Below are 14,563 nucleotides of genomic sequence, written 5' to 3'. Positions count from 1 at the left end.
ACCCCTCCTCACTCTAGTCAGAAGATTGGAAGCTTCTTCTCTGAAGATACTAACCAGTCCCCAGAGAAAAATACGTCCAGGCACTGAAAATTGAGCAAACCCCAAAGACCCACCACAACTTAAACATTCTAAAGTGAGCCATTGATTCATTTCGTTGATCAGTGAATAATTATGTAATGAGCTTATTCATCTAACATGTATTAAATGATTGCCTACTATATTCTAAACTCTGTTCTAGTTGCTATAGATAAAGTAATAAGACAAAATCCCTGCTTTTATTGACTTAAATTCTTGTGAGAGAATGCAAAAAATAAATGAACCAACAAATATGTAAAATGGCAGTTGGTGTGAGTGTTATAGAGAGAAATAAAGCAGAGTAATGGGATAAACAGTTCCACGGTGGGAGGAGTTTCTCTTTTATATGATAATGTTCAAGAAGCAGTCAGAAGGCCAGTATGGCAAGAAGAAAGTAAGAGGTAGAGTCGTAGGAGGTGGGGTCAGAGAGGCACTGGGACCCAGACCAAGTGTGGCCCTTTGGTGGCTGATAAGCACTTTGACTTCCCTCTGAAGCAGATGGGAGGCCATTTGAGAGTTTTGAGTAGAGGACAGAGAGACTTGGACTTGCATTTTTGAAGGATAATTCTTGCTGATGTGTGCCGAAGGCTCTTCTCCCAGATCCATTCCCTGGCCATCTCTGCTCTGTTCTGTAGCATAAGAGGAAGAACTGGGCATGCTGGGATTTGTATTTCCTTATGATTCAGAACAAAGCAGAGAATGGTTGGGATTATTTCTGGCTACTTTCCATAGTTTAGCCAGAAAAGGTTTCTAGAAAGAGGAGAGGACAGGACAGGCTGAGGGGAGAAACTAGGGCTTTCTCTCTCTCTGTCTCTTTTTTAGGCAGCAATTTCTCTGTAGTGTCAGGTCCCACGATGCAGCCCCTGTGATTCTAGGTTCTGCTGTATGTGCAACACTGGCTTTCAAAGCCTGGAAATCTCACGCCATCCAATTGTATCTCCAACTCTAATGCTGTTTCCTCACAACTCTATTTGCCTTCTCAGCTTTTCCGTCAGTGTGTAAGCAGTTCTTTGAATAAAATTTCCTCTATTTGAAATACCTACAGTAGTTAAAATTGTCCCAAGGTGGACCTTGATTGATACAAGGCTGTTGCCATAATCCAGGCAAGAAATGATCGTGTCTTAGATTAGGATTAGATGGTTAGATACTAAAACAGAAAAAATAGAGACAGGTCAGGGATCACAGAAAAAAAGTCAAAAATTACATAATTAACTTCAGGGAGATAAAAAGTTGATTATAAACAGGAAAGAAGAACCATATTCTATGATCAAAGGAAAGGAAAATAAGACAAAGCTCTTTAAAATTAAAAATATAGTAAGTAAATAAGAAATTCAATAGAAGTTTGAAAATGAAGTCTAAGGAATTAGAATTAGCAGGACGCGGAACAAAACAACGGGACTAAAATTAGCAAAGAAAAGAAAATCAGGGCTAATATAGAAAGTCCAATGTAAATAATAGTTGTCCCAGAATGTGAGCACAAAGAAATTAGTGGAGAGGACATTATTCACAAAGTAATAAAATATTTATTCAACTTCTGAATCTGAAGGAAAATGGCAGCTGCCTGATTTCAAATCTTCCCACCCATAAGCAATTAAAATCACACAGGAGCCACACATTCAGCATTACTGGAATAGAGATTAGTGTAAACTTTAAATCAAATTCCACACTCCAACAGACCTTCTACTGCCAGCAAGCCTGTGAGGGTGAAGAGCAAAGAAAGGGTGACTTAAGAGATTTTGTAGAATAGAAAAGCATGGAGAATTCGGTGTTAGGTGCTGTCCAGTTGATTTCAACTCATGGCGACCCCATGTTATAGAGTACAACTGCCCGATAGGATTTTCTTAACTGTAATCTTTATGGAAGCAGATCGCCATAACTTCCGTCTATGTAGCTGCTGGGTTGGTTCGAACAGTCAATCTTTACGTTAGCAGCCAAGTGCTTAACCATTGCTCAGCACTTAGACCACCAGGACTCCTTATGGAAGACTTAGAAAAGCAGGGGAAAAAAAAAAATCACCCCAGAAAGAGAAAGTCAACCCAAAGAGAGAAAGTCCTACATTAAATGCTGAAATGCTGAACCCTGGCCAGGACTTGGTAGATCAAGGTACTAGCTACAGAAAAAAAGACAGACTTGACAGTGGGTGGAACCAGAAGACAGCTGAAGAGAAGTAGTACTTCTGGATGAGAATCGCTACATAGAGAAGAGGTGATGCCTCTAGGAAACATGACAGTGAAGGGAAAGAACAAAACGGGAAGAGACACTAACAACCCTAGGTAGAAGAATTGTTGTTGTCACTGGCTGCCATCAAGTTGCTCCCAAGTCACGGGATCCCCACGCACAACTAAATGAAATGCCCAGTTCTGCATCATCCCCATAATTGGGTGGGTGTCCAACTGTTGTGATTCACGGTTTTCATTGGCTGATTTTTGGAAGTGGAGCTCCAGGCCTTTCTTCATTGTCCAACTTTGACTGAAAGCTCCTTTCAAACTTGTTTGGCATCATAGCAACACTAAGCCTCCAGTGACAGAGGGGTAGTGGTGGCATATGAGGTGCTCCCGCCGGGAATCAAACCCAGGTCTCCCCAAGGAAGGCGAGAATTCCACCACTGCCCTCAGCGGTAGAAGAATTCTCATCTTTCCCAGTATAGTACATATATATTATATGTGTAAGAATGCAGATAAAATTGGGAGGAGAACGGGGAAAGTAGAGTAAGATCATTAATTGTTATATAGGTAGCAAGTGGGAATCAAACAATACTTTTAAAAACCGATAGATGAGACGTCGTTCAGTGCTGCCAAGCCAACTCCAATTCATAGAGATCCTATATGACAGAGCAGAACTGCCCATAGGATTTCTTACACTGTAATCTTTATGGGAACAGATCACCAGGTCTTTTCTCCCATGTTTTTTTTTTTTTTTTTTTTTTTAGTCACTGGTGGTTTCAACCCACAGACCATTCCTTTAGCAGGTGATTGCTTAAAGATTGTGCACCCAGGGTTCCTGCTAGATGAGATAGTAAAATGTTAAGGGGGGCGGGCTGCGGGTGGGGAGGAAATTAAATGCATTATAAAGGAAACTTTCACTAGAACAAAAATATATGTTTTTAACAGCAAAGAAGATACCGCGAAGAGAAAAATCATAGTGAACACACACACACACGTGAAACTGAAATTATGCCAGCCATGAGCTTGGAAGAGAATTCCAAGCTCTAGAAAGAAACATAGTCCAGCCAACAGCTTGATTACAGCCTTGTGACATTCTAGGTAAACCAAAACCCACTGCCCGGTCGATTCCAACTCATAGCGATCCTATAGGACAGAGTAGAACTTCCGCCATGGTGTTTCCAAGGCAGTAACCTTTAGGGAAGCAGACTGCCACATCTTTCTCCTGCAGAGTGGCTGATAGGTTTGAACCATCAACCTTTCATTTAGCAAGTGGGCACTCTACCCACTGCACTACCAGGGCTTCTGTCCTAAGATACCAGTTAAACCACACCTGCCGTCCTGACCTACGGAAACTGTGAAATAATAAATGGATGTTATCTTAAGCTGCTAAATTTGTGATTTGTTCTGCAGCAATAGAAAACAAATACATAAGTCTACAGAAAAAAATAGAATTTATATTTTTTAGTTGCATCTTATTATTTTTTTTTAAATAAGATTAATATGCTTGGAATAGTAGAGATAATGGAATATGTTGGAGAAAATTACATAAAAATAAAATAAATTTATTTTATTTTATTATAATTCAGGGGGTATTAATACCAGGAACATATTAAGTTTTATAAGAAAGGAGGAACACCTAACCGTGTGAGTCAAACGTACCTTTTCATAATATTGTAAATAGTGACTACTGACGTAACAAAAAAAAGTATAATATAACTATGTTAGGTGATGTGGATTGTAGGAGAGCAATGCAAGAAGTTAATGCACTATGCCTAATACTGATTAATCAAGTAAAACAATAAGACAGCATTTTAAAATTTGGAAAATCAGCTAGTGGAGTTGAGGCCGATTGCCCTTTGGGAGCAGGTGTGAATAGTGGGAAAAGGTGAAATGAAGTGCCACTATTTTTTATGGTAAGACTTTTATACTTTTTATTTAACTATGCACAGATAAATTTTTCCTTGCACTTGGGATTAAGCAGTGGTGGGCTGGAGCCACCTGATAAGGTGCACGAGAGTCAATTGTTAACATTATCAATAATGTTGTGAGTCACTTAGAAAAAACAGAGTCATTATTAAAAATTGAACTGTATAAACTTAGGCTTATTTTTCATTTTTAAAAAAGATAATAAACCCTCAAAACACATGACTTCCTAATGACGTCACAACATTTTACTATGGATATACTTTTGAAGTTGTTTAAGTCTGTTGTATTTGTATGGTGAAAATACAGTACACTATTATGCATTCATTATTTCCCAAATTCTCACTCATTGATGTCACATTAGTAGTCTAAATCGGCCATGGTGGGTATTCACAGCACGGAAATTGGCAAATGCTTCAAATTAGAGCTTGATTTATTGCAGTTAGTTTGATTTTTATTGACTAAGCTTAACAAAGGAAACCCTGGTGGTGTAGTGGCTAAGTGCTATGGCTGTTAACCAAAAGGTCGGCAGTTCAAATCCGCCAGATGCTCCTTGGAAACTCTACGGGGCAGCTCTACTCTGTCCTTTAGGGTCACTATGAGTCGGAATTGACTCGACGGCAGTGGGTTTGGTTTGGTTTTCTGGTAAGCTTAATACATTTGTTGACAAAATGTTAATAATGAAGATTAAACTTAAAATATGTCATAACTGTAGCTGCTATACTGTAAGAGAACAAAAAAATCTAAAGAAATATTCTTCCAATATTTTAAAACCATTATCTAATTCAGCAAATATTTTTTTTTTAATAAAGGAGTAAAGTTCCAGTGTACATTTTTGTTGTTTCGTGTTTGTCTATCTTGTTAATAGGAATGAAAATATCAACAAAAATTCATTGGAACTACACTCATTCATCAAGTGCAACCATAGGTTGTCTACATGTAGAAGAGTTTGGCAGACATCAGTGAAAGCATTGTGTGAGAACTGACTACTGACTATTTGGAATTCACAATAGATAATATTGTACATTTTATTATTATTTGTAAATCTAACATTGCACACCCTATATATCAGTAAAATCTGTGATAAATTATGTCCATATATAATGCATATTTGCCTTGCCCTGAGAGCCAGCTGTTAAACACGGATTAGCACCCCACTGGGTAAAGTGCAATTCATGTACTCTGTTCCTAGATCTCTGTGTTTCCTCGTTTTTCGATATCTAGAATTTTAGTATTTTAGTGTTTGAAATGTCTAATTTTAAATCAATAAATCGGTGCCACCTTTTCTTTTCAGAATTAAAAGACTTGAGACTCCAGTTGAAAATTGACCACCAATGATCAAACACAATAAATAACTGTCACAAAGTCCTTCAAAGCAACTTCTCTTGTATCTCAAAGGCCTTAAAAATATTCATAACTTTTTGACCATGTAATTCCACATTTAAATGTATTGCCCAGTGGAAATTATTAGAATTGTGAATCATATTGAAAAGTTGCTCATATTGTCATTTACAAAAGCAAAAATTGTGGGAAATTAAATATCTAAATCTGAATAATAGTTAAATTAATTATAGTTCATCTATGAGACAAAATATTTTGTGGCTAATAATGAACTTTGCATATAATACTTATGAAATGAGGTAAGTGTCTGACATAATATGGAACAAAAATGTGTAAAAATAATAAAATCTCAGTTATGTGAGAAAAGTATGAATAAAACACTTGGAAAAAAATGCCAACATGTTAACTATAATTATTATTGGAAAGTATGTTATATTTACTTTTGCTTCTTTAAACATTTCAGTTATTACCAAATTTCTCCAATAACTCTTTAATAATGAAGAAAATATAAAGACAATACAAAAAGTTATAAAAGAAAATTGAACAGAACATTATTTGACCCTTATAAGAATATGACATAGTAAACAAACATATGGAAAAATGTTTAATCTCATATAATAGTAACAAAGAAAGAAGTACAAATTAGTAAAATCAAGAATAAGATACTGTATGGACAAACCAAAGTGAAGAAATCACTCAAAATTTTTGAACTGAAGTACAAATTAGAATGAATCTTTTGAAAGAATATATATGCTTTCATATTATCCAAAAAAACCAAACCCAGTGCCATTGAGCCGATTCCGACTCATAGCAACCCTATAGGGTAGAGTAGAACTGCCCCATAGATCGTCCAAAGAGCACCTGGCGGATTCGAACTGCCGTCCCTTTGGTTAGCAGCCGTAGCACTTAACCACTATGCCACCAGGCATTCCTTCATATTATTCATATTATACATATATGAATTTCTTATTATTCATAATCACTGATCAGGGAACTTCAGTTCTAGATTTCTTTACTAAGCACTCAGTTTCAAAATATAGAAAGCTTTCAACATAAAACAAACGACTAGAGAAAAGCTAAATGTATAACAGGAAAATGATAGATTAAATCATATATATTATACACACACACACACAATGGAATATTATGCATCTACTTAAAATTGTGCCTAAAATTCTTCATTCAAAAATATTCATATCCAAGCAGAAAAAAGTACACAGTATCATGTTAAGTGAAATAAGCAGATACAAAACTGTACAACTGTGCAACTATAATAATAATTAACATTTATTAAATACTATGCGTTGAGCACTATGTTCACGGTTTTAGACACTTAATTTTGTTTAACCCTAACAACTCTATGAATAGGTACTAGTATTACCCCAATTTTATAGATGGTAGAACTTAAATAAAAATTGAAATGAACAATAACAAAATGCTAACAAAGGGTTATATTTTAGATTATGGGTGATGTTTTTTCTCTTTTGTCTTTCCTGTATTTTGTACACATTCTGTAAATGAGGATTGATCATTTTTACAATTGGGATAAAAAGCAATGCACTTAATTTTTTAAATTGATCATTTGGCAGTGGAAACAGAAATGGAGAGGTTATAAATAGTACAATTGCACATTAAAATCTATCATTTGGTCAATTGAATGTCAAGAACTAGTATATATTGAAATATCATGTAATAAGATAATAGTTTTAGTGCCCAGCAATTGTGTAAAAATATTTAAAGTAAGTCCAAAGTAACTTCTCGGTCAAACAAAAATTAAAACTTTAAAGATCTAAAGAGAAAAATCTAGAAGCAATATGATAGAATATTTATCAGGTCCATATCATTAGAGCAATCTCAGCTTTGAAACAATAGAAGAAACCACAAAGGGATAAACAAACACATTTGATTATAAAATATTTACAACTTACGGAGGGAAAAGAAAAACAAACAACAGATTAGAAAAGTTTTTTTTTAAATATTGAGAGATATTCATATTATTTAAGTTTATTTAACTTTGCATTTTCATTGGATCTTTATACATTAACACCGCATAGGATATTTGGGAAAAGATAAAAATATTTCACATAAAATTGAATAGAAGTTTACAAATAGCAAACAAAAATAAGAAAATACACATTCTTAATAGTAACCAAAAATGCAAATTAAACAACAGCTGAGTATTTTTCACTTATTTAGTAGCAAAAAAATGTATAGTATAAAAATGCTATAAACGTCCTACAGATGTTAGTAAATGAAATTAGAATATGTATTCAAGGTTCACTTTAATTGTACTTCCTTTTTAGGAAAATTGTCCCAAAACAGCCTCCCACCATTCAACTCCCCAATTCCACAACTGGAACTGTTCATTTCTAAATTTATCCTAAGCACAATCAATCTAGTATCGCATTCCGTTCTCACAACCACCCTGAACGATGAGTATCACAATCTCCATTTAGCAAACAAGAGAGTTAAGTTGGCCCTCGAGTTACCAGAACTTTATCTCTGCTTCTGGAGATCATACTTCTTCCACTGAACCATGTTACTGCCAAGGACACAACCAGTCCTTACCCAGTGGTGTGAAGCTAACAGAACCATAAGTATCCCCACTGCACCTGTGAGGTGAGCTTGCCACACTTCCATAGATTCTGCCAATAAGGAGCCAACACGTCTAAATGGACTCAGAGATTATTATTTATGGCAAAAGCAAGGTCAACCTGGTGTCAGTTCCCCAAGTTCCTGACCCCACAGGAAAACACAGAACCAGAGGATCCAGATGACAAGCTGTAACAGAATACCACAGGTAGGTGTCTTTAAAGAACAGAAATTTATCTTCTCACAGCTCTGGAGGCTAAAAGTCCAAATCAGGATCTTAGCTGTGTCAGTTCCTTCTGCAAGCCTCTCTTAGTTCCTGGCATCTGCCAGCAATCCTTGACTTTCCTTGGTATTCCTTGGTGTTTCTTGGAATCTGCCTTTCCCCTGCACGTGCCTTTGTGTCTTTTATGGTCTTTTTATAGCTCAAAAATGATTAGGTTTAGGGTCCACCCTACACTGGTATGGCTACATTAACATAACACAAGGAAAAACCCTAAAACCCGAATAGGATCACATTCATAGGTACAAGGGCCAGGAGTTTAGCATATATTTTGGGGGAGCACAATTCAACCATAACACCAACTGTAACCTGCAGTCAAGAGGTTTTATTGGCTGCAGCTGTACCCAAAGTGGCATGAAGGGGAAAGTTCATGCTTTCCTGCAACCAGGGATGCAGATGAGAAACAGCCTCATGGGAGCCTCCTGCAAGATAGGGAAGCAGATAAGCAACAGCTTTTGACAGCTCCACCTGAGGCTGCTCATCTTTCTATGTCCTATTGAGACCACAGGATGTTTGCCAAGACTTAGATCCAGCTGTGGGTAGGCCTTCCGTGTGACCTGAGTGGAGATGTGCAAGACCACTGAGGCGCCACAGCAGAGCTAGTCCCCTATCTTTGCTCGTGTCTTTCTTTGTGTTTTCTGCCTGCTCTTTCCTTGCTGGTCCTGTAAGACTGTGGTTCTCCTTTGCATATCTTTGCAGTATGCCTCCAGAATCAAGAGTGGGAGCCATATCCATTTCAGACCTTGGATCTGATTTTAAGCAGAACGTGAACACTGTAGGAACAGCATATTGGCAGCGCCCTTTGCTGGTAAGGTACAAGGTTGAGAGGAGCTGTGGGTGTGTATTAACTGTAATCACAGCACTTGAGTGGGAAGTTTCCACATAGAATATGACTAGCTATTTTAGTAGATAATCCTTCCCCCACCACTACCACCACCACCGCATTTCATAACTTCAATGGCATCCACTGAGTAGGTGGGACTGGCTTTTATTCAGGCACTGCTGCAGGTACAAGTTGCCATCTCTCTGGATTCTCTCTGCCAGCAGCAACCATGAGGCAAGAGTGCAGTAAACTTTCTGGGCCTGAAAGTCTTTCCCAGGAGGGGCTCTACAATACTTGGTAATATGGCTTATGTGGCAGGGCAACTGCTGAGAAGTCTTGATGATCCAATACCTGGTAGGTGGGAAATGCAAATATTTCATAGGGGAGATGCTCTAGACTCCCCATTTATACAGCTGTGTGCTCTGATGATCAAACTCTTCCAACAGGAGTTTCCACGACTCACAGGTAAGTCTATCAATAGCTGAAAGCTGCCTTGATTTTGGGATAATAGATCTTGACTGAATTCAGTTGGGAATTTTGTTGAAAAATAGGAGACAGGGTCATCTAGGCTATGGCCCTCTTGAGATGAGCAGGCATCTATAGTAAGGGAATTATCAGTTTTGATGATGCTAGTTCACATTTGGTCTGGATGCAAAATGGTTTAGTTCCTAGAATGTTATAGTGATGGCCTCCAACCAGACAAGCACTTCCCCTTTCCTGATAGAGCCAGGGTAGAAAAATGAGGGGGAAATAACCAACAGTTATTGCTGGCGGGGAAACCCTGGTGGCGTAGTGGTTAAGTGCTACAGCTGCTAACCAAAAGGTCGGCAGCTCAAATCCTCCAGGCACTCCTTGGAAACTCTATGGGGCAGCTCTACTCTGTCCTATAGGGTTGCTATGAGTTGGAATTGATTTGACGGCAGTGGGTTTGGTTTTTTTGGTTTATTGTTGGTGGTAGTGTAAACTGGTACAACCACTTTGGAAAACTGGCAGTGTTTACTAAAGCAAACATCTGGCTATCCCATGACACTGAAATTCCCTCCTAGACACACACCTAAGAGAAATGAGTGCATACATCCAGCAAAAGACATGTTCAAGAACACTCAGGGCAGGTTTATTCATAGTTGAGAAGAACTGGAAACAACCCAGATTCCCATCAAGCTGAAAAGATTTCAAATGTATCATGGATTATTCATACTGTAGAATATTTTCCAGCAAAAAAAAGAATGAACTACAACTAGTGATACAGCAAGACAATGGGTAAATCTCACAAAGAAAATACTGAGCAGATGTCAGACACAAAGGAGTACAAACTGTAAGTTTCCATTCACGTGCAGTTCAAGAACAGGCACACTGGTATGTGGTGACAGAAGTTAGGTCAACGGTTGCCTCCTGCAGGCAGTATTACCTGGAAAGGGGTGCAAGAGAACCTTCTGGTGAGATGAAAATGCTCTCTATCCTGCTCTGGTGGTGGTTACATGGGTATATACATACGTAAAAATTTCCCAAGCCATACACTTAAGGTTTGTGCGCTGTTGTTGTTAGGTGCCATCGAGTTGGTTCTGACTCATAGTGACCCCAAGTATAACAGAATGAAACACTGCCCAGTCCTGTGCCATGCCCACAATTGTTGTTATGTTTGAGCCCATTGTTGCAGCCACTATGTCAACCCATCTCATTGAGGTTCTTCCTCTTTTTCGTTGACCCGGTACTTTACCAAGCATGACGTCCTTTTTCAGGGACTGATTCTTCTGACATGTCCAAAGTATGTAAGATATAGTCTCGCCATCCTTGCTTCTAAGGAGCATTCTGGTTGTACTTCTTCCAGAACAGATTTGTTCATTCTTTTGGCAGTCCATGGTACATTCAATACTCTACACTGACACCACGATTCAAAGGCATCAATACTTCTTCTGTCTTCCTTATTTGTGCACTATATTGGATTTATTTTATACCTCACCAAAAAATTTAAAAAACAAATGTATTGAACCTCTATTACTTGCCAGGCACTATTCTAGGCACAGTGAAATAGAGCAAAGTCTTTGCTGTCATGGAATATTCACGTGAGAGAAGACATTTTATAAATTTGTAAGCAAAAACAAATGAAAAAGTCTGTATTTGCATAAATATATGAATATATGTATGTGTGTGCATATCTTAAATAAACATAGATATAAGTGCAGATGATATGGATACAGGTGTAGATATAGATATATATGGATAGAGACAGTCAGGTGGTGATAGGTATTGAGTATACATGAAGTAGGCACAGGAAAAGAGTGACCCGTGTCAGATGAAGTGTTCTTTGTTATGTAGAGGTAAGGAAGAGCATTACCGATTTTGATCCGTGCAGAGCAAATCATGAGGCTAACTGCATGGATAGATGTGTCAAGCAGAGGCAACAGCAAACGCCAAGGTGGTGAGTGGGAGAGAACAGGGAATGCTCAAGGAAAAGCAGGGAGGCCGGTGTGACTGGAACAGAATGAGAAAACAAGAGAGTAGAAGGAGACCTGTGAGACAGGGATGGAAATGGTGGAACTCTGGGGATATGTCAAAGATCTAGCCAATAAGATTTGGTGTAGGATTTGCACACACACACACAGAGCAGATTTTCATTGTGAGTCTGACCACCCAGTAGATTACAGTTGTCTTTACAGATCTGAGGAACACTAGGGGAGACATACATTTGGAAAGGAAAATCAAGAGTTCAATCATGAACTTCCTAAGTTTGAGATGTGTGTTAGACATGTAAGTGTAGTTGTCAGAAGGACAGCTGGATACACATGTCAGAGTTCCAGGGGGTGGTCACAGCTAAAAATTTCAATTTGTGAGTTCATAGTGTATATTTGATTTTTTAAAAACAAGGGTACCAGATAAGATTACTAAGAAAGTGCCCGCAGGGCAGACAGGGAGAAAAGAGTTGGGTCAAAAATAAGTAAATAAATAAACCTGTAGAACTATTTGATTCTTTAAATAACATGCCTGTATAACTTTGAGAAAACAAAAAAATGAAAATAAATGTAATATCTAATTAAACTTATACCCATAGTTTATTAATTTCCACACTCATATCCACATCTTTCTTCTAGGTTCTTTTTTGTTGTTGTTGAAATACATCTCTTGATATTTTTAAGCAGAATCTGAAGGTTGTCAACTCTTGTATTCCTTTTATATCTGAAAAATGTATGTATTTTGCCCTTACTCTTGAATGGTAATAGGATGTTCATTAAGCAAATTTGATAAAGACACCAAGGTAGAAAGTAATTATAAGACAAACAACCCTCTCTAATGTATAGTTTCAAAGGAAATAGCTCAGAAATGGTTGGATGATATTTAAACCTTTTTAGAATTAGGTGAGGAGCAGTGGAAAGGAGTGATATCTTCAGAGGGTGCTGTGCTTGGTGTGCCAACCCCATCAAGGACAATTACGGGAAAAGCGGTCCCAGCTCCTCATACTGAGCTCTGATTGGATGACTTGAAGAGCTCAGTACAAGGGCTGTGAAATGTGGTGGACCCAGTGGGTTGGCTTCTGAATCCTGCCTGTGAAATCTGAAGGGCTCAAGATAAGCAGGTCAGCTGTTGATGGAAAAGTTGAGGGGGAGGTGACTATATTAGGTGCAACCACCACTCTCAGACTTTGTCCAGGCAAAGGGAAGCATAACCATTACCCATGGCCCAAAGGTGGGCGACACCACGAAAGACCTGGCTGAAGTCCTCTGAGGCCTCGTCGGGTAGGGCCTCCTGGAAAAGCAGTGGGGTCTCAGCAGCCAGAAGCTGAAGGTGGACCTCTGGATTGTTGGAGACCAGAGGACAGAGGGTAAAGGGAGCTACAGGGAAAGAAACATCAGTAGGGGAAGTTGTCCAAATAACAAAGTCATATGAGTCAGGTCTGTGCAAGTCAGAGTCAGCTTAAAAACTCTGCTCAGACCCAGGAAATGCACAGCCAGCTTCAAACAAGTCCAGTAAAAATTTCCCTGTTCCTTTTACACACCTCTCCCTAGAACCTCAGCTGGGAGTGGGGATAATAGTGGTGTAACTTTGAATGAAATGGCGAGTTTTAACTACGAGATGGGCAGTGCAGATTAGGTACTGGGTTGAAAATGTGTTTAGTGTCTAAAAGTGCCCATACAACTTTTTATTAAGAAACATCACTGGCCCGTTCATCTGGAGAGAGGAAAGTAATTTGTTATGCTGGAAATATTTTAACAGGAGATTGAGAGAGAAGTAAATTTGCAGTGATTGCATCATTAAGTTGGGCTTGTCCAGCAAACAGGTTATATCAACTATATCAGCACCATGAATATTATCCCTATTTACTGACACCTATTTTTGCTCTGCAGGATGTCTCTAGGTGGTGCAAGTGGTTTGCATTCAACTCCAGACTTAAAGATTGATGGTTTGAACCTTCTCAGCAGCAATGCAGATGAAAGGCCTGGCAATCAGCTTCTGTAAAAATTACAGCCAAGAAAACCCTATAAAGCAGTTCTGCTCGGTAACACGTGGGGTTGCCATGAGTCATAATCAACTCTACAACTACAGGTTCGGTTTTGGGGTTTTATTGTTACCGTCCACCACCGTCTGTCAGTTTGTCATATTGTGGTGACTTGCATATTGCAATGATGCTGGAAGCTATGCCACCAGTATTTTAAATACCAGCAGGGTCACCCATGGTGCATAGGTTTCCGCAGAGCTTCCAGACTAGGACAGACTAGAAAGAACAGCCTAGTGACCTACTTCTGAAAACTGGCCAATGAAAACTCTATGGATCACAACAGAATATTATCTGATACAGTGCTGGAAGATGAGCCCCGTAGGTTGGAAGACACTCAAAATATACAATGGCCGTAAAAATGGACTTGAGCATAGCAACAATAATGAAGATGGCTCAGGACAGGGCAGCGTTACATTCTGTTGTTCACCGGGTCACCATGAGTTGGAGCCAACTCAATGGCAGCTAACAATGTTGTTGTCAGTGCAATGTTCATCCCTTTGTAAAGTCAGTCTTTTCTTCGTGGACGGACTTCAGATTTTCTTTATATCCTTGCTGTTCAGCACCTTATTATAATGGGTCTCAGTGTGGGTTTGTGGCGCAGTGGTTAAGAGCTTGGCTATTAACCAAAAGGTCAGCAGTTCAAATCCACCAGCTGCTCCTTGGAAACCCTATGGGGGCAGTTCTACTCTGTCCTATAGGGTCGCTATGAGTCAGAATCGACTTGACAGCAATGGGTTTTTTTTTTTTTTAGCTTAGAGAGTTTAGTCTGCTCTGTTGATCTGCAGACTCAAATCTGTTTTCATTCTGAAAAGTTATCTTTTAAAACATTGTTTCTTCATAATTCCTTCTATTCTCTTCTTCTGGAACTCTCA

General features: G+C 38.6%; 1 protein-coding gene across 1 annotated transcript in view; it reads left to right on the top strand.

Moving 5' to 3' along the window:
* The window catches only part of VSTM2A (V-set and transmembrane domain containing 2A), a 210,955-nt gene extending 197,296 nt beyond the window's left edge, over positions 1–13,659 (top strand). Inside the window, exon 5 of the mRNA XM_049893245.1 lies at positions 13,540–13,659. Within this exon, the coding sequence (XP_049749202.1) occupies positions 13,540–13,550 (11 nt within the window). The 3' untranslated portion in view covers positions 13,551–13,659. The remainder of the gene's footprint in view (positions 1–13,539) is intronic.
* Positions 13,660–14,563: the final 904 nt, after the last annotated feature.

This window comes from Elephas maximus, chromosome 8 (genome assembly GCF_024166365.1).
Source record: "Elephas maximus indicus isolate mEleMax1 chromosome 8, mEleMax1 primary haplotype, whole genome shotgun sequence".
Classification (NCBI taxonomy): domain Eukaryota; kingdom Metazoa; phylum Chordata; class Mammalia; order Proboscidea; family Elephantidae; genus Elephas; species Elephas maximus.
This window is presented reverse-complemented; position numbering and strand designations above follow the sequence as displayed.